At 39.1% G+C, this 17,673-nt stretch overlaps 4 protein-coding genes across 4 annotated transcripts; 3 read left to right on the forward strand and 1 right to left on the reverse strand.

The window, feature by feature from the left end:
• Positions 1–127: 127 nt before the first annotated feature.
• Spase12 (Signal peptidase complex subunit Spase12) lies at positions 128–1,594 on the forward strand. Its single transcript, XM_076793540.1, has 3 exons — positions 128–413; positions 576–635; positions 706–1,594. Exons 1-3 carry the CDS (start codon positions 369–371, stop codon positions 1,000–1,002), a joined length of 402 nt encoding a protein of 133 aa, XP_076649655.1. The 5' UTR covers positions 128–368; the 3' UTR covers positions 1,003–1,594.
• Positions 1,595–2,187: 593 nt separating this feature from the next.
• LOC143357222 (signal peptidase complex subunit 1-like) lies at positions 2,188–2,927 on the forward strand. Its single transcript, XM_076793544.1, has 3 exons — positions 2,188–2,304; positions 2,488–2,547; positions 2,627–2,927. Exons 1-3 carry the CDS (start codon positions 2,260–2,262, stop codon positions 2,807–2,809), a joined length of 288 nt encoding a protein of 95 aa, XP_076649659.1. The 5' UTR covers positions 2,188–2,259; the 3' UTR covers positions 2,810–2,927.
• Positions 2,928–10,609: 7,682 nt separating this feature from the next.
• On the forward strand, positions 10,610–13,242 carry LOC143357220 (uncharacterized). The gene is made up of 4 exons (XM_076793541.1): positions 10,610–10,808; positions 11,652–11,710; positions 12,234–12,512; positions 13,006–13,242. The coding sequence occupies exons 1-3, from the start codon at positions 10,788–10,790 to the stop codon at positions 12,475–12,477; spliced, it is 324 nt and encodes a 107-aa protein (XP_076649656.1). The 5' UTR covers positions 10,610–10,787; the 3' UTR covers positions 12,478–12,512; positions 13,006–13,242.
• Positions 13,243–13,685: 443 nt separating this feature from the next.
• LOC143356982 (uncharacterized) lies at positions 13,686–15,318 on the reverse strand. Its single transcript, XM_076793095.1, has 4 exons — positions 15,268–15,318; positions 15,086–15,157; positions 13,896–13,972; positions 13,686–13,809 (listed from the first exon to the last, which is right to left on the reverse strand). The coding sequence occupies exons 1-4, from the start codon at positions 15,316–15,318 to the stop codon at positions 13,686–13,688; spliced, it is 324 nt and encodes a 107-aa protein (XP_076649210.1).
• Positions 15,319–17,673: the final 2,355 nt, after the last annotated feature.

Here is a 17,673-nt window from a genome sequence, read left to right on the forward strand (position 1 = left end):
TCTTTCCACATAAACATAGAAATAGTTCCTTGTGTAGTCTCCCGAATAGCGTGATCAAAAAATTGTTTATAAAGACTGAGCGTATGTATCGTATGTGGCAGTAAATGTACACGAAAAATAGTCTAACAAGACTTTATGATTACTGTCAAAGAAGATATATACACAACGCTGTTTTAAACAATTTTCTGCTAACTTTATACAGGAGTCTACAGTGCGCTAAAAATTCCCGTATATAAAATTCCCGCTGCAGTACTACACGTGAGTTGCAAGTGTTGCGCATGCGCGTACAACGTCACACTTGCGTGCGTAGCAAGTCCGGAGTGAAGTTTGCCTGAATGCAACCGGTACATTAGTATTATTTATTTACAATGAGCGCGTGGGTGCAATATTTCAAATCGATCCCCATGCACATGGTAAATTCATGAATTATGTTAAATACGATACAAACGCCTTTTAAATGTGTATCTAACCTCTTTTCTCGCGAGGTTATGATCTCCAAAACAACAAGTGTTATATGTTGCAATAAATAGATAGATCGACTTCCATCCAGATTTGTAAACAATTTCGTTTTGCAGGATTTTGAGGGCCAGGCTCGGGCAGAGAACTTGTTCCGAGTTATTATAACGCTGTTCGGAGTGAGACATTATACTTGAAGTACTCATCACTGCCCACAAAAAATAGCATAAATATAATTGGCATTTCCAGGTGGTCGGACTTATATGGGGCTATGTAATCCAGCAGTTCTCACAAACGGTTTACATTATCGGTGCTGGATTTTTAATGGCAGCTTTAGTCACAATACCACCATGGCCCATGTACCGTCGCAAACCCTTGGACTGGCAGAAGCCACAGTGTCAGCACTGTGATGTCAACCCTAAGACTGAACCCAACAATCTCTCTAAGTCAAAGAAAAAGAAATCAGCGAGTTACCAGTTACCCTTGCATTTAAAAATGTTTCGTTACGCAAGAACACTTGTCCTGAGACAAAGAAACACTCTTTGAGCGTTCTCACATTTTAAAGCATGTACTTGTGGCTGTTGAAGCTGCTATGTGTATTTAATTGCATTTGTATAATAACAGCGACGGAGAAAACGGAATGAAATTGTTCAAGGAACACATTTTAAGAAGTAAACACGTTCCAATAATTGGAAATAAACATGTGTCGAGTCTTTTGCTCCTTTACGATAAGCGTTTGATGTGTTGCTGTAATGTTTTACATTTTAGAGCATTATAATGTAAAGAGTGTAACTCTACGATTCAGATTTGATTGTTATAGAACATGAATGGGTGTCGCGAGTCGTTGCACCATTAGAAACGCGTTTTCTAATAGGTGACGACATTTTGCGATGTTGTCAACATTTCAAAAAAAGCAAAGCGTATCTAATTAATAGTTTCGATCTAACTGATCGGTGACACGATCTTTGGCACGAACGATAATGGTAATGTTGCCTGTAACCTCTTCCTGCAGTGGAAGGGGAAGGGGAAGGGGAACGTGATGGAATTTGAAGGCGAAAACAATTCATATTAATTATTCGTTTTAAATCTGAACGCGTTAAAGCATAATGTAATTTCCAATCTAAATAAAACGATCTCGTTTACAAATACAAAAATCTATAACCCAACATTTGTACCCGACAGCGTTTATTAAAAAGAAAAAATTAGAACGAGAAATTTCTATGTATTTGATTAGAAAAAACAATGACTTCCTATGTTATATTGTTATTAAATTTCTAAATAACAAGCTTAGAACGTATTCTCGTGCTAAATACGCCAGACTTTTAATTGTGAAATTCACACTCGGAAACATTAGAAAGCACAATACACGTAACCAATGCATCTGGAAAAATGAGGAGAAATTGCACAACATTCTACGCGTGTGTGTCTACGTGAAGAGGAAGTTGTACACGCAAAGTAATCAAGTTTACCGATTATGTTAATTCGTTGCGTGTAAACGAATTCGTCCGTTATTTCGTGGTCGCGTGCTACACTCTGCGCAGTGATCCTCTCCATTAATTATAATCGTTAGACTATTACCCTGCCATGAAATTATATGTTTTTATTCGAGAAAATAGTCGTGGAAGAGACAATTAATTTTACTCACCGAACTTTCACTGAACTAATCAAATTTGGCGCGGAAATTTAGTTCACAAGTTAACAACTTCACGTTATACGAGATCTATGTACAACTGTATCTGAACTGTATACTGAAGTTTGTCTGCGTGTATACTGCAGCCGGTACGTCCGTGTTATTTATTTACAATGAGTTCGTGGAAGCAATATTTTATGTCCATACCAACTCATATGGTGAGTTCGTAATTGAACCTTCGATTAACAATAAACCAATGGTGCCGTAAGTAACATACAAGCTACGTTTTCGTTCCTACACGAATAGGTTATGTGCCAACAGCTGTTAAAGTCAAGTGACTTGTCCAGGTGACGTTACACAAAAGCACATACGTTTCTTATTGAAATGGTTTCATTTTCTAGGACTATGAGGGCCAAGCTCGGGCAGAGAAATTATCCAGAGTAATCATAACACTGTTCGGGGTAAGACGTTTATTAAATTCGTTCAACTGCTGCGTCATGAATAAAAAATTGTTGTTACGTGGCTTGTTTATGATCGTAGGTGGTCGGATTAATATGGGGATACGTTATCCAACAATTCTCTCAAACAGTCTACATCCTTGGTGCTGGATTCGTGATGGCTGCCTTGATCACTGTACCACCGTGGCCTATGTACCGCCGCAAACCTCTTGACTGGCAAAAGCCACAGACAACACCTGCCAATAAACTAAAGAAAAAGAAGTAGCCAATTGACCCCCCGCAGACTTGTATTTAATACATTCCTGTTAATATAAGAGATATTACCACGTTGTATGATAAGTGCAGACGCATTATTCTTTTGTAATTAAAATTGACTTAATTTACACCGTTGTTAATTTCCAATTTCACCATTGTTGATTGATTTATTTAGCAGCTAAATGAAGCACATTTTTAATATACTTATTTTATGATTATTATAACGAGAACTCTGTCGGTAATTCAGATCTTTACTCATCCCAGGGCGCGACATTCAAAAAGAAAGATAAGGAACGCCCTGGTTTTTTCAAGAAATACAAATCGAAGAACTCGGTCGAAGTATAAATTGAAATTCTGTACATGATATTACTATGATAAAATGCGGTTTCATCGCACGGTTTCGATCATAGTACACGCACATCCCAGTTACTTCACGCTGTCTGGAACATACGAGAACTGAATATTGTAGAACGCATTAAAACACTGCAATTTAATTATATAAGTGTAATTAATGCATGGTCATGTAACATTATTGTTTATCGGTGGAAAGTAATGGTTATTGCGAAACGCAATGCGCACGGAGATCGATGTAGACGATCTTACTGACTTGACCGTATAAAATATCGGGCTTAGAATTTCCCTTCCGCTTCGAAACCGCTGCTATTATACAGGATGTGCCGAAGAAAGTACCACAAATCATGAATATACAATTATTCTCAATGATATAAAATGGTTTAAGTGTAAATATTATTCAGTTCGAAGAGAGCTCTCAAAATAATAAAAAGTTAACACTCCCTCTCATTAAAAAAAAATATTAGGTTCTCTTCTTCCTCCTATAGCAATTACTAGAAAAAATTAGTTGCATTCTAGATCATCAGTTCCGTCGCACCAGTTGATTAAAATTCAATTGACTTGTTGAAAGTCAATTCAAAGGAACTTGAAGTATTTAATACCGTACTCTAGTACTCTACTTCGCACAGCCTGTATAATGAGAGGAAGGAGACCATAGTAAATGATCGATCTCGATCGTTTTGCTATCCAGGACCAAGTAGATCGTTGATTGCGAACAATTAGCAGGCGATTATGATTTTATGCGTCGCGCCGTGCGCCACCCATGTTGGATCGGTTCCAACGCTTGACTTTCATCGGCCACGTTCCTCATTTTCTCCCGTCGCACGCTAACCGAAGCATATTTCCCTCAAAATTGGCCTACCGAGTGACTTTCACGGCACCGAAGACGAGGTAGAGCGATCGTTATGCAACCTGAGGAGTCCGATTATAGTCACATCGAAAACACAAACATGCGGCAACGCCTTGGCCGCCGCTTTTGTCCTCCTTTGTGCCTTTTTAACCAGCGCTCCCCTTGTTTCGTCATCGATGCACGTTGAAAAGGGACCCCGTTGCGCAATGGTTTCGTTGCAACCGGTTTCGTGAGTCCTTTTTATTGGAATGTTTGATGAACTAGAACGAAGGACCTGGATTTCCATTGTGGAAAAAGATCCTTGTGTTGCGACACCGATTTTCTTTCATCTGAGAGATTGAATAATGATTCATTTTGAAACAGACAGAGTCTCGATCTTCTTTTTAGCCCTTTTGTTGCGGGGTTGGAAATTAATCTGTTATTTATTTACTTTTTTCTTATACTAATTTCGAGATTGTTGATCATTGTTCTCACCAACAGTGACTTCCAAAATCAATTTTTAATACAATCCAGGAAGTCAACCATGTTAGGATCTGCAATGTGTAAGAAGATTATAAAATTGTTATGATGATTCTGGTATTCTATCTAACGTATTCTTGCATTGTTAAGTAAGTTGTGATTTAGTACGACTGAATGTGCAATCGTATGACAGACGTGTTAATATTCTTTACAATGACTTAGCTATATTTAAAAAAAAAAAGCTTAACAACTGCATGCGAAGTTAAAGGCAATCGACCGAGCGCGAAGTGTTAATGCATGAAATGATAATATATGCATAAAATCCACAGTTTAGTCGTAATAGCATGAAATATTATGAGCCTGGAGTAATAGGAGTGAGGTGGACAGCTATTGTGACCATGTACTACACTACCATGGTCTCCACTTTCGAGAAACCAGTTTCTGGATTATACAATTGAGGGATCACGATCAGTTCCTTGAGAAACGAAAATTTACGATGACTGGAACGTTCTTCGAGCGTTAACCCTCGGTGGGACGCCGTTCGAAGGCCATTTTGGTCCAGTATGGTCCAGGCAAACATTCCATCTAGTGTATAATTTTTTAAAGAACTACTCAAATTATCAACTACTTATATCAAATTTAGTAATGAGTGAGAATTTGAATGGTTCACAAAATCGTCAAAAAATGGCCTGCTTCAGAGAACTAACCCATTGGTTTATAATTTCAACCAGTATATGATTAATTTCATTCAGTTCTTAAAGAATATGTAGAAGAACAACAAGAAGTATCTCTCATCGACATAAAAATATCGTAGAAGTCAGCAATGGCTATACGCACGCAGTGAAGCCCAATTAAAAAGCCCATTTTTCCTCTTCCCATTTTCACGTAACAGTCGCAAGAAGCGAATATCTATGACAACTGCGTCCAAGCGTTAATGGCAATTATGGCATTCCCAGTTAAATGTTTCCTCCATTCCAGCGCGTATAAGAAATCTCTTCCGCCCGGTGGACCGATTAGGGCGAAAACGAGACGATCTCGGGCGCCGCCGCCCCAAAGGCGGGCTAATTAATTTTTCCGTGGGAACCAGCGCGGGGGTCGGGTTGCCAAACGTCGACTACTTTCACCATATTTATTCGGGATGAGCCCGGTTGGATGGTAACAGAAAGTCGGAAGGTAAAACAAAATAGTCCGAAGGTGGACCGATCCGAAACAGCCCCTTGCGTAACCACGATGACTCCGGACCAGCAGAAAATCACCGCGAATCGCGTCCACCTTTCTCGCTTCACCTTGTTACCGGGTGCAGGATACGCGCAGCTTACGAAACGCTTTCTCCCTCGTATGATGGATATTTTAAGTATGCGGCCTGCGCCGCTTCCTGCAACACTGGCCCGGTCGGCGTGCACCAAAACGAAAAAAGACGGATCGACGGAGAAAATGAGAGAAGAGGGAACAACGATCGATGGAACGTAACGAGTGGTAAGTGCACCGCCGAGACCGTGGACGCGAGATCGTTACCTTGCTCTTAACACTGGACTCCTTTCGCGAAACACGATCGGCTGGAAAGCAGCCGAACCGATTCCACGTACTGTATCGCGCCGGAAGTGCACGGTGCCACGGCTAAACGAAGATTATGCGGAGGTTTTCCTTCATGCACGAGCGAACCGTGACACGAAAACACTTTTCCGTGGCCGAGAATCCACGTTAGGCGATCGTTATATCAACCAAGGGGGCTGTTACGAGCTGATCTTTGTACTAACTATAACTGCGATTGGAGTGACAATCTTTATCGTAATTTTGGTGGGTCGCTTTTCTGTGGGAAAACGGAATTGAACAGATTTTATTGAAGACAGCTAGAATATTTTTTACTGTGTAGGTGATTGTGTATATGATAAAATAATTCATAAGTTCTTCTCGAAGTCGTTTCCGGTCCAAGATGGCGGAGGTGGCTACTAAAATTGTCACTGAACAAATACACCAATTAGAAGATTCTTTACTGCAAGGATAAAATAAAAATGTTATTGATTTTTATAACTGTACACATTGCTTTGTATTTTACAGGGTAACACATGCCATAATATTGTTCACACGAAGAAGCAATCGATAAACAAACTGCTCTTCTGTCGTCTACGTCGTCTCTTCCCCCAAAATGGCGAACAATACTGCCGCCTCGCTGGCACACCTAACATAAACGATTTCCGTAACGACTCTTTCAAAATTTAGCAATTCGGTCTTTGAAATTCGGCAGATTGTCGGTTGTCACGGCCGTTTAATGGAAACTGGGATAAATACAATTCGCGGTGTCGAAACTTGGCACACTGGCTGAGGAAGTTATGGCCGGTTAATCCCCGCCCATGAATTTTATACTCAATTAACACGGGAAAATTGTACACCGTACCGGAACTGCTGGAATAAAACGGTTCCAAGGAAAAAGTCTTGGAACACTTCGGTAATGCTCTGTTCGGAAGCGTTGTATTACCATTGATATTGGCCTAGGAGAGAACGAAGGCTAACTAGCCGAATATTGTTGACCGGAAGCGGAAAGAGTTTCGCAAGCTTACAGACGAAAACGGGGACTGTAATCTTTTTGCAATTAAGCGTCGATTCGGGGACAATATCCGAGCTGGCGCGTGATTAGGGGGTTTCGATAATGAGATTTTCCTGTTCCACTTGGTCCGCTGTGGTTGGCTGACGATGAGCTCGATCCTTGGCATGAGAATTTAGTGTGTCCACTATGTTTGTGGCGTGGAGACAGTACTTCCAGTCGAGATGAAGAACTTGAAACATTTATTATAATAATTATTAATTTACTTATATTATATTAGATTAATTTACAAATATTCGTTAACTACATTGAAAATTGACTTGAAGAATAAATTTTCTAGTAGAAAGCAATTTTTTTTGCCTTAAAGTTAAAAATTAAAAGAACCGAGATAAAAATTGGTACGATTTCACTTAACAAAACAGCAAAAGAATAAATGGTACTTTTAGTTTCAGGTCATTTATATGTTCAAAATTGTACATTGTAGTCGAAACATTAAACTTATGGTCTATGCGCGTTTCTTTTTTGTCAGGATGTTTTGAGAATGATTAGAGAGCAGTGATAATTAGCTTTTCCTGTTCCACTGGTACGGTCACGGTCAGTTGATTACGCGCCAGATCCGTTCCAATTAATAGGCCATAATCCAGCTATGCTTTATACTCTCGTTCCGTGCGTTCAGGTCACGCACGATTATGTCAGCAACAGTGTCAACGTCTCTGTTACGTCGATTACAACGAGATGAATCCTTGTTTTCGACAGCGTTTCGACATCCGGTCGACACGCAACCGAATTTCTCTTTTTCGTGAAACCGCATTAATGCTTGCTAATTGACCATCGTGGAAATTACTAGTCACGATGTAAGCAGAATAACGTCTAGACGATGGCGAGAGAGCGATCGCTTTTTACATATCATCGAGACGCGGCCCGCTGTCTCGATAGTTATGGTAATGTTACAGCTTTGGACAGGCGACGGTAATGCGATTTGCCTGTGTGTGTAATACCGTTTTCCGAATCTCCACGGTGAAATCGTTCACGTAATACAAGAACATTTCGACAGTGCGTCTGCGTGTCCACCGTGCCTAATTTACTGATTCGGAGGCAGGGGGTATCGCCAAATTTTTGGCAACGATTTCGGAAAATTTCCCGAAGACTTCGAGAGGTGTTGGAGACTTTGATACTTGGATAAAAACTGGGTTTTGTAACTGCAGGCTCGTAGCTATTTTTGTATTGTAAAATGGTAAATGGTTAGCTTCATTATTAACGTTAAGTCTAAGTCGATTGTTACATATTCCTTCATATTGGTTTCTTTATTGCTGCGTGTGAATTTAACGTTGAGGGGCCAATTAAATTGGAACAATAAGGGATGAATTAAAGGGATCAATTAGAATCTAGATTGGAATATGAGTTTTCCAGTCTAAGCTTGTGTTTAGTTAGTCAATGTACATTGTGCAGCGCGAACTTATAGGTTGTCATAGTGGTTTGCGTAGTGTCTACCATTATGGGGCAAGAGCAACTGACTATAAAAATCATTCAATGGCCGTTCGACAAATTACGATACCTCGTAATGCACCCGTTCAACGGAGCTTTCTCCTCGGCGTCGTTACAGGTGTTGATGTTTCCCGTGAAAAATTTATTTGATGCGCAGCTCCTGATGGAAATAGGAAACGATTTGATTTGAAAGCGGCTACAAGGAAACCATATTCGCCGTAATTCACCTACTTCCTCTTGTCGAATGCTCTTCATAATTCACAATTTAATAACGTTCCTCTATACAGTCCCAGTGCCTTTAATTTATCTGATTCTATCTCGCTACTTAATATCTCTATAGGTTTTGCTCTTGTGCATCGAGCTAGGATATCTGAAAATATAAATTGTTTATATTAGGGCCATTTGAGAGTCACATTAATTCAATTTCAATGCACCAATCAACATTTAAATCTATCATTTTTCTGTTTTTTCAATAGTGATGTAAGTATATGGATATTGATGTTAAACTGAATGATAGGGAAGCACCAATGTTTCCTCTGTATCGTCGCGTCGAATTACTGTCAATTTGCCTAATAGGCACTATTAGACAAATATTCTAGTTCTCCATCGACCAATGAATCGCAAACAATATTAAAGACAAAAAGGAACAGTATTCCGTATTGGACGATACCGACGTAAATCGAGACACTGCAGAGGTCAAAGCGCGAGCCGCAAACGGGGGGAAACGTGCAGAAGCGTCGACCGCGACTCGGGGGTATCGAACTTCATAAGGATTCGCTTTCGAACAGCACTTTTCCCCCGATTTTCCCGCCCCGTCCCGCCTCTCTCATCCATAATGCAGGCGATAATAGCAACAATCGGCGTGTTACCGTTTTCTACCGACCACGCAACCAGCCTAAGCGGCGCGCATTAACGCCGCAATTTTCCTGACTCGTTTTGCCATTCAGAGAAGCCCAGAGACTTCTAAAGAAGTTCAGAGGCTCCAGAATAAATTGATATAAGAAAATTCCACTAGGTTTTTGAGCTCTTCGCATGTTCAGAAACACGTGGCCGGGATTGGTCACACCCCGTTCGGAAAACAATACCACTAACGTGAACAAGCGTCAAACCAACATTAATGAATTTATTCCTACCAAAAAGAAAAAAAGAAAAAAGAAAAGAACAGTATACTGTACTGTTCAGTGGACGCACTTCTATCAAAACACATGTAAATAATATTAATACGTCCATGCAGAAGAACATGCAAGGTTCAAAACTGACTGGGGGCTATCAAACCCCATGTTACACAACCGCAAAATTAAAAATTGCAGAAAATCCAATTAAATTCAATTTTCTCATTTCTAGGGGTACAATGTGTACCCTTAACTTTTAGTGATGCGTGGATCTAGTATTGAGGAGGTTCTGAAGTAAAGTGTGCTCGCTTTGCTTAGTCACACAGGTAAAAAATTATAAAAATTCTGGAAAAATTTAACTAAATTCAATTTTGTCATTCCTAGGGGTGCAATGTGTACCCTTAACTTTTAGTGATGCGTAGATCTAGTATTGAGGAGGTTCTGAAGTAAAGTGTGCTCGCTTCGCTTAGTCACACAGGTAAGAAATTATAAAAATTCTGGAAAAATTCAACTAAATTCAATTTTGTCATTCCTAGGGGTGCAATGTGTACCCTTAACTTTCAGTGATGCGTAGATCTAGTATTGAGGAGTTTCTGAAGTAATGTGTGCTCGCTTCGCTTAGTCACACAGGTAAGAAATTATAAAAATTCTGGAAAAATCCAACTAAATCGAATTTTGTCATTTCTAGAGTGCAGTGTGTATCCACTTACTGTGAACAGTGTGTTCGGTGCATCCAGTGAACATTGTGAACCGGCTCGGGCCACGTGCGGTACGCGCCGCACGCTCTCGCACCTTTGTGTTACGCAGCTCGTCGGGTCGTGGCACACGCGGAACGAACGTAACCAGAGAGGCGGCCGCTTCCTAGCATTTACGTAACCGTAAAGTCGAGCGACTTTGCTCTCCCACCCCGGTGGCTGTGTTTCGCCGGGTGGTTTTGGCCACCGTGGTTCGTCCTTTATAAGCACACATCCCCGGCCGTCTAAAGCCAGAAACGTATCGACAACCGTAAAATACCGGTCTCTTTCGCGTGTACACCCGACTACGTATCTCTCAACGCTTCTCGTTCGGTTCATCGTTTTTCTTTTTTTCTTCCATTTCGTATCCGACGCAACCCGTATACGTCGCTCGCCGGAGTACCGTTCCAAAGGGAAACTTTACAAGAGAGACAACCCGCAGCAATCCGACCAAGATGCGCTCCCAGACCATCGTTGTGAGTAGATCGTTCGACGAAATGTGATCGAGATTCCTGTGATCGCCAGTGGATCGATGTGTTCTCGTCGGAAAATGATTGCCCGATTTTTGGTGCACTTCATTCTATTTTTAGTCTGCTCTTCATTTCGGTGACGTTCTCTTTGCTTGACGATGCGGTTCTATAAGTTAGTCGTTCATTTTCACCCCCTTGTGCGTTGTTTTTACTATTTTTCTTTACCTTGGTGATACTTTGTTTGGCTCAACAGTTCACGATAGGCTTTCTCGAGTCCCTAATTTTGATATTCTTTGTCGAATTCTTGGATTTTTGGTGCACTTGATTTTTCTTTTCTCACCCCCTGAATTTTCTTGCGTAATGTTTTTACTGTTCTCTTTGTTTTAGTGAGGTTTTCTTTGCTTGATTTAATTTTAAAAGTCCTCCATTATTTATGTTCTTTATCGAATTGTCTTTTTTTTTGTGCATTTGATTTTTATTTTGCAAAAAATTAAAAATATACCAAGATTCCTTTCAATGGCTATTCTATTATTTTCAGACAATCACATTTGATTTGCCTATTTCAATCATCTTTCATTTAGCTATTTTAATCAGGTATAGTTTCCCAGTTTCCAAGTAATTACTGTAAAAATATTTTCGAACAAAAGCCGATTGGTTCTCGGTTGAATATTTTCGATTAAGATCAGAATGTGACACTTTCACACCGAGGAAGCGTGATCGCGCGAATCGCGACGCGTGCATAGTGAAACTTGAAAAAGGGAAAAAAATATGCCGCCGCGCATACATAAACGAATCGCGAATGCAGTTGCAGCCTTATGGACAAATCAGAAATTCACGTTCGTATTGCAGTTGATCGTGTTCGGAATACTGGCCGTGGCCTTGTCTTCGCCGGTGCCAGGCCACCACAGGTAAGTTGTTAAACTGTCTCATTATTTCTTGCAAATTGTTCTCTTTATTACCCGTAAAGAAGCACACCTCTTTCGTCAGACCTCACTTATTAGAAATTTATGCAAATCTTGATCGATACATGGGCATTTTTACCAACTTATTTTCATAAAAATATATATACAATTTTAAGAATGATTTTCCTAAAAATACATTCAATCATCATCAAACTAGAATAAAATATTTACTGTGAAGAACAGTTAAAATTAGTGTAATAACATTCCTCACCTCGTTTTCATTTAAATATTTAATAATATTGAACTAACTCCACCACTTATACCATAGAACCAAAGTTTTCTAAAATTGAAAAGCAATTTACATACAAAGTACGATTGTCAGGATTTAAACGTTGAAAGAGGAATAATTTAAGGAATAAATTAGAGTAAATTAATAAAGTGTTCGTTTTGATTACCGTATACAAAGCGACAAGTATGTCGAAGTGCCAATTGCCTCGTTTTACAAGAAAATCGATTCGCCTGATTGCAGTTCGCACCACCACGTTCGCATCCACGTGCCTTATCACGTGCACACGGTCCATCATCATCATGTGAAGAAGATCCCCGTGCACCACGTCGAGAAAGTGCCAGTACCGGTACCGATCCCAATTCATCATGTGGAGAAGGTTCACGTCCCTGTGCCGGTTCATCACGTCGAAAAGGTTCATGTACCTGTCCCTGTCGTCGAGAAGGTTCATGTACCTGTACCTGTCCATCAGGAGAAATGGTGGTAATGGGAGCACTTGCATTTCGGCTTGTTATTATCTAGGTATGTATTGACAAAAATTACAGTACAAACTCACAGGACTGGCAATTAAAAGCAAGGGATTTAAAATTAAAACTGAATAACAAAAATGGAGTCGAAATTTACTGAATAATATGAATGGAATCAAAAATTGAGACCAAATAACATAAATGGAATCGAAAATAACTAAACAATATAAATGGAGTCAAAATTTGAGGCTAAATAACGAAAATGGAGTCGAGAATGATCGAATAATATAAATGGAGTCCAAAATTGAATCTAAATAACGTGAATGGAGTTAAAATTTGAGACCAAATAACAAAATGGCCGTGTAATATAAATGGAGTAAAAAATTGAAACAGAATAACATAAATGGAGTTGAGATTAGAATTGAAATAACTTGCTGAAAGACTCGAAATAATTTACTGCAAAGTCTCTAGTATAGAAATTTTGGAAAAAGTCGAAAGGAAAAGTTTGTAAATGAAGAATGTTGTACGGTTCGCGTTTCCTGTTGCAGGTTGTAAAATGAAGACGTTCGAGTAACCAAAATCACCTGACACTGTACTCACATTCTACCAAGCTGCCCAAATTCGTTCTGGAAATTGTTCATTCGCGCAAAAAGAGGGGGAAAAAGCAAAAATAGTACAAAGTTAGCTCGAACCGTCTGCGTTAGTCACTTAAGTATGTAAAATAGAGAGTATCGCTCGGTGTGCACTTGTGTGTAGATCAAAGAGATTTGTATATACTTGTATTATGTTGCATTATTTTTTTTATACAATACACGTGTTTGACAAACATAATACGCATTATTTCTGGCACCTTCTACCTTTTCTTTTCATAAAAAACTAATATTCCTGGAAATCACATGAGATTTAACGATCGTTCGGTTTGTTCGAATCATTTTATTTGTTACAACAGTGTTCCATTTTAACAGCTAACAATTATGTACAGAAAGAAACATAACAATCTTAACAAATTCGTTATACGTGGTTTCCACGAGAAATTTTAGCACCTTCGTTTAAATTAGCTTCGGAAAATCTTTCAGTTAGTTAAAAATCGTTTTATTCGTTACAACATCGTTTCGCGCTAACAATCAACAGCTATATACAAAAGAAAACATAACAATCTTAACACGTACAACTTCATATAACAGTACTAGACCAGTTACAATCGTTAGAGGAGAATTTTGTTCGATTATCACCACTCTTCTATGTGTTTGTGCCCATCGTCCTCCTCCTCGTGCTTTTTGTGGTGGATCTTCTTCACGTGAGTGTGATAGTGTTTGTGGATGAGCTCGGGCACGTGGATGATGAAGTGCGTGCTGAAAACGAATATTGTTTAACGTCAATGTCATGGGTTGAATGGGTTACTAATTGTTAATGGCGACGGGATATTAATAATACACACTGTTCATGTTTACCGCCTCCGGGGGCAGGCATCGAAGACACTAGAGTCATCGAAATGACCAAAGCGAAGAGGAAAACCTGAAACAAAAACATTAGAATAATTAGAATTTTTTATTAAGCCTCTGACGATTAATCGAAAATTTTATCCGTTTCGTTACGCTCTAGAAGGAGTAGTCTATCCGAAAAATAATTGACGAAGAACGATATAAACAATCCTAATGCTATAAATGTTACCGATCAAATAGTTGAACTGAACGTTGTTGTTAGTTTCCGTTTCTGCTAATCAAGATTAAATACAGTTGCAATTTTGCTTCCAGCAAGAACTTGAACACGTTCGTTTAATTACCGTAGTTAATTAGAAGGTGAGCACTTTCTGCAGACTTATTTGTGTACCAAGATCGGGTTACCATAATCGGGAAGATAATATAGAGAGAAAATCGCAGACAGAGAAACCTCGAACAGGAGCGTTTCGAGCAAGACCGAAAAAAACGAAAAAATAAATCAATCGTGTTGCGTTACAAGTTCAGGTGAAAGCGTTCGGGATAAAATCAACCGAATCGTGTCATTTGTATCCTGGCCGGTGAAGTGGTCTTGTTCGAGGTACGTTCATACTATTGAACCCGCTGTGCTCAACCTCCTATCCCGAGCAATGGCAAAAAGACATTCGATTGATAAAAATTTCACTTCTCCGCTTTTCAACAGTTCAACCATTCAACGTAAACTCACGGAAATTGAGTCATTTTGCACTAGGTTCGCGGAGCTTCAAAAATGGCTGCTTTACTTTAATTTATAAGTTGTTTTCCAGCAATTTTTACTACACTAATTCTCTATAAATGCATATTTACAATAGGCACACAAAATATAAACAATACAAAAACTGCAAGAAAAACTATCTAGTTCTTTAAATTACGACTTTTTCAAGCTCGAAAGCTGAATAAATAGATTGCAATTAATTTTGAAAATTGATTGGTCGATCAACGGAGCAATTTGGACAGAAAATTGACTGTTCTGTACTGAATTGAAGCTTTTGGCAAATTTTTGGAAGCTAACCCAGACGAAGAGTGAAATAAATCGCAAAATGTTGTTGATCGATAGGCAAACAGTTTGAAAGAAAAAATTTACTATTCTCTCGATAGTGAAAGCTTTTTACAAATTTTTGGCAGCACCGATAGGCCAGTTTTCGACACCCACGTGCAATTTCCTGTCCATGTCGTCTGCTACGGTTCTCCGGAGGTCCTCGTTCGCTGCCGTGTTTACACCTAACTAGGAGACGCAAAATCCTGTCGAGCCTTATAAACGGAAGCATAATCAGTGAACGGTACAGGAACGAGTAAAATATTTCCTGCACCCCACCCAACCCCATTCGCTCTCACTCGGACATGACGCGGAATTTCACGCGAATGTTCTATCATTGTCGTAGCCATCGCGTGAAAGAGACCCTTCCTTCGTGGTATTGCGATACTTTTACGGAAAGGCTCCCTCGGAAGTAAGAGTACGTTGCGGGGGAATTGGTGGATCCAATCCAGAGGAGTAGCCCGCGAGGAGAAAGGATCGATTCTTCTGGAGTTTCGGGCCGAGATTCGATCGTGAAAGTTTTGCAATGCGGTCGGTTCCTGTCGAAATGTCCGCTGATACGATTTTAATTTGTTCTGACGCTCTTTAGTCAATTATTCCCGATTTTTGTCTGTTCTATTGGTTCCACGTTCGATTATCAGTGACTTTTGAGCGACGACGTGACGGTGAATCTATCGTTAACATTTATTCTGGTTCTGTCAGCGAAGATTGTTTAGGCTACACTCGAATCTCATTTTTAGGATTTTATTTTAGGCTTTTAAAAATTAGCGGGTGACGATTATTACAGAATTTTAGCCAACAATTAAAACGAATTTTTGTCCGAAATTTGTTTGAATTCTGTCAGTGAACATTATTTCTTGGTGATACCTGACTCTTATTTTTAGCGAACAATGATGTTTTTAATCAATCTTGGTATTTACGTTATATTTACTCATTCTTTTAGAACGATTTCCAAGGAAATTGTTCATGTTTTCATATACAGAAAATAGAAAATTACATGGATGTTCGCTGCAATTATGCTTAATTTTTTTTTAAATGCGTGGCAGTTCATAGAATATTATTCTTCATTTGAGTTCATTGCTTATGCTCATTTATTTCAATGAACAAGGGTACCAATGGCAGCTACGCCTTTCATATGATCACCTAACGTCGTCATACTACTCGAACGTCTTGTTTAGCCTAAGCACCGTAGCGTATCTTCCTGACAGTTTCATTACCGGCATTACTCTACCGGTTCATTAACTGGGATGACTTCATAGTCGAGATTTCCGTGTAATTGTACAATTATCCGTGAGAATTTTTTTTAAATTCATTGGTGACAGTTTTAGAATTGTTTAATGGGCTGATGGATAGTTAGGCTGTCTTGATTGACAGCGTTACCATTTTCGCTGAGAAGGAGGCGGAAACGCCCATTCGAGAAGCTTCGGTTGCATTCGCTTTCTCTGCACTCCGTTAGTGTAATCTGATCGGTAACGCTTGTTTATATCACGTATGGAATTTTAAACAATTTATTTGTATCACCCTACGAATGGTACTTTAGTGATTAAACCGAATATTTATTGACATCTGTGTGCAGATTTTAGGATTATCGTAAAAATTGTCTGCCAGGAGACACTAGTTTCAGTAAAATAATTACAAACCGTAATAGTTGATAATTTTGTGGGAAGATTTTAATCGCAGCAATTTATTCTGAATTAGAAACTAATTTTCAGTGGGAGGAATGTATAACCGAAATTTTAATATCGTTTCTACGCCTATGCAGCGTGGAAAGTAAACGGGAAATGCATTTTGTTACAAACGAACACACGTTCTTTCACCATAGCTACACTTTTTGCAATTTTCCTCCGACTCGCATGCTCGGAGCAATCGCAAAAATACGCGACTTTCAACGCATTTTGTTCCCATATGGAATCTCCTGCAAAAAAATTTTAAATTAAACATTCAGCGATGGTAGTCGATTATCGTACATTAATGTGCAGATTCTAATCATTGTATCTAGTTAACTGCAAGCTACTGTAATTATTACAGTACTAAAAGTGACGTAACTGATTAGGAAACGTGACAAATCAACTATCCATCGTGCTCAAAAACACTTTTACATGCAATTGCTTATACGTTATCGTTTAATTCCGTAAAAACGATTAATTGCACCGTCGAGGAATAAGAAATAGCATGCAATCTTCGTTGTAATGTAATGTAGAAAGTTCATTGTTTCTTTTTTTTTTGAGTCTATGAGAAAATAAGATTTTCATTTTACTTTCGCTGCTTCGTTGTGAAGAGTTCGCTTCCTGAACAGCAGTAACGTTTAACGATTCGTTTCACGTCGTAACAACGTGAAAAAAATATAAAACATAAACAACAAAAATGTTCTTTCCTGTATCAAGCTCATTCATTGTGTGTTACTATATTGCAAACGTAATACGGACATTTTTATAATATTTCCTTGGCTCCTGTTTCTTCCACAAATGATCTATGAAATCGTAAAGATCAAGGACCCGAAGAAAGTGATCGTAAACTCTTTGTTCAGTAATTAACAGTAAAAATCGTACTGATTGAACCATTTGCATTACCATTTGCACTTGCAGTGCTAGAGTTAAGTAGATCGCGACGCGTGCTATAATTTGGAGCAATTATGGCGGTTAGAACGGAAGAACCTCGAGCAGACGGCCATGAATCAAGGGCATGGATCAAGATCCGTGTAAGCG

This window comes from Halictus rubicundus, chromosome 9, assembly GCF_050948215.1.
Source record: "Halictus rubicundus isolate RS-2024b chromosome 9, iyHalRubi1_principal, whole genome shotgun sequence".
Taxonomy (NCBI): Eukaryota; Metazoa; Arthropoda; class Insecta; order Hymenoptera; family Halictidae; genus Halictus; species Halictus rubicundus.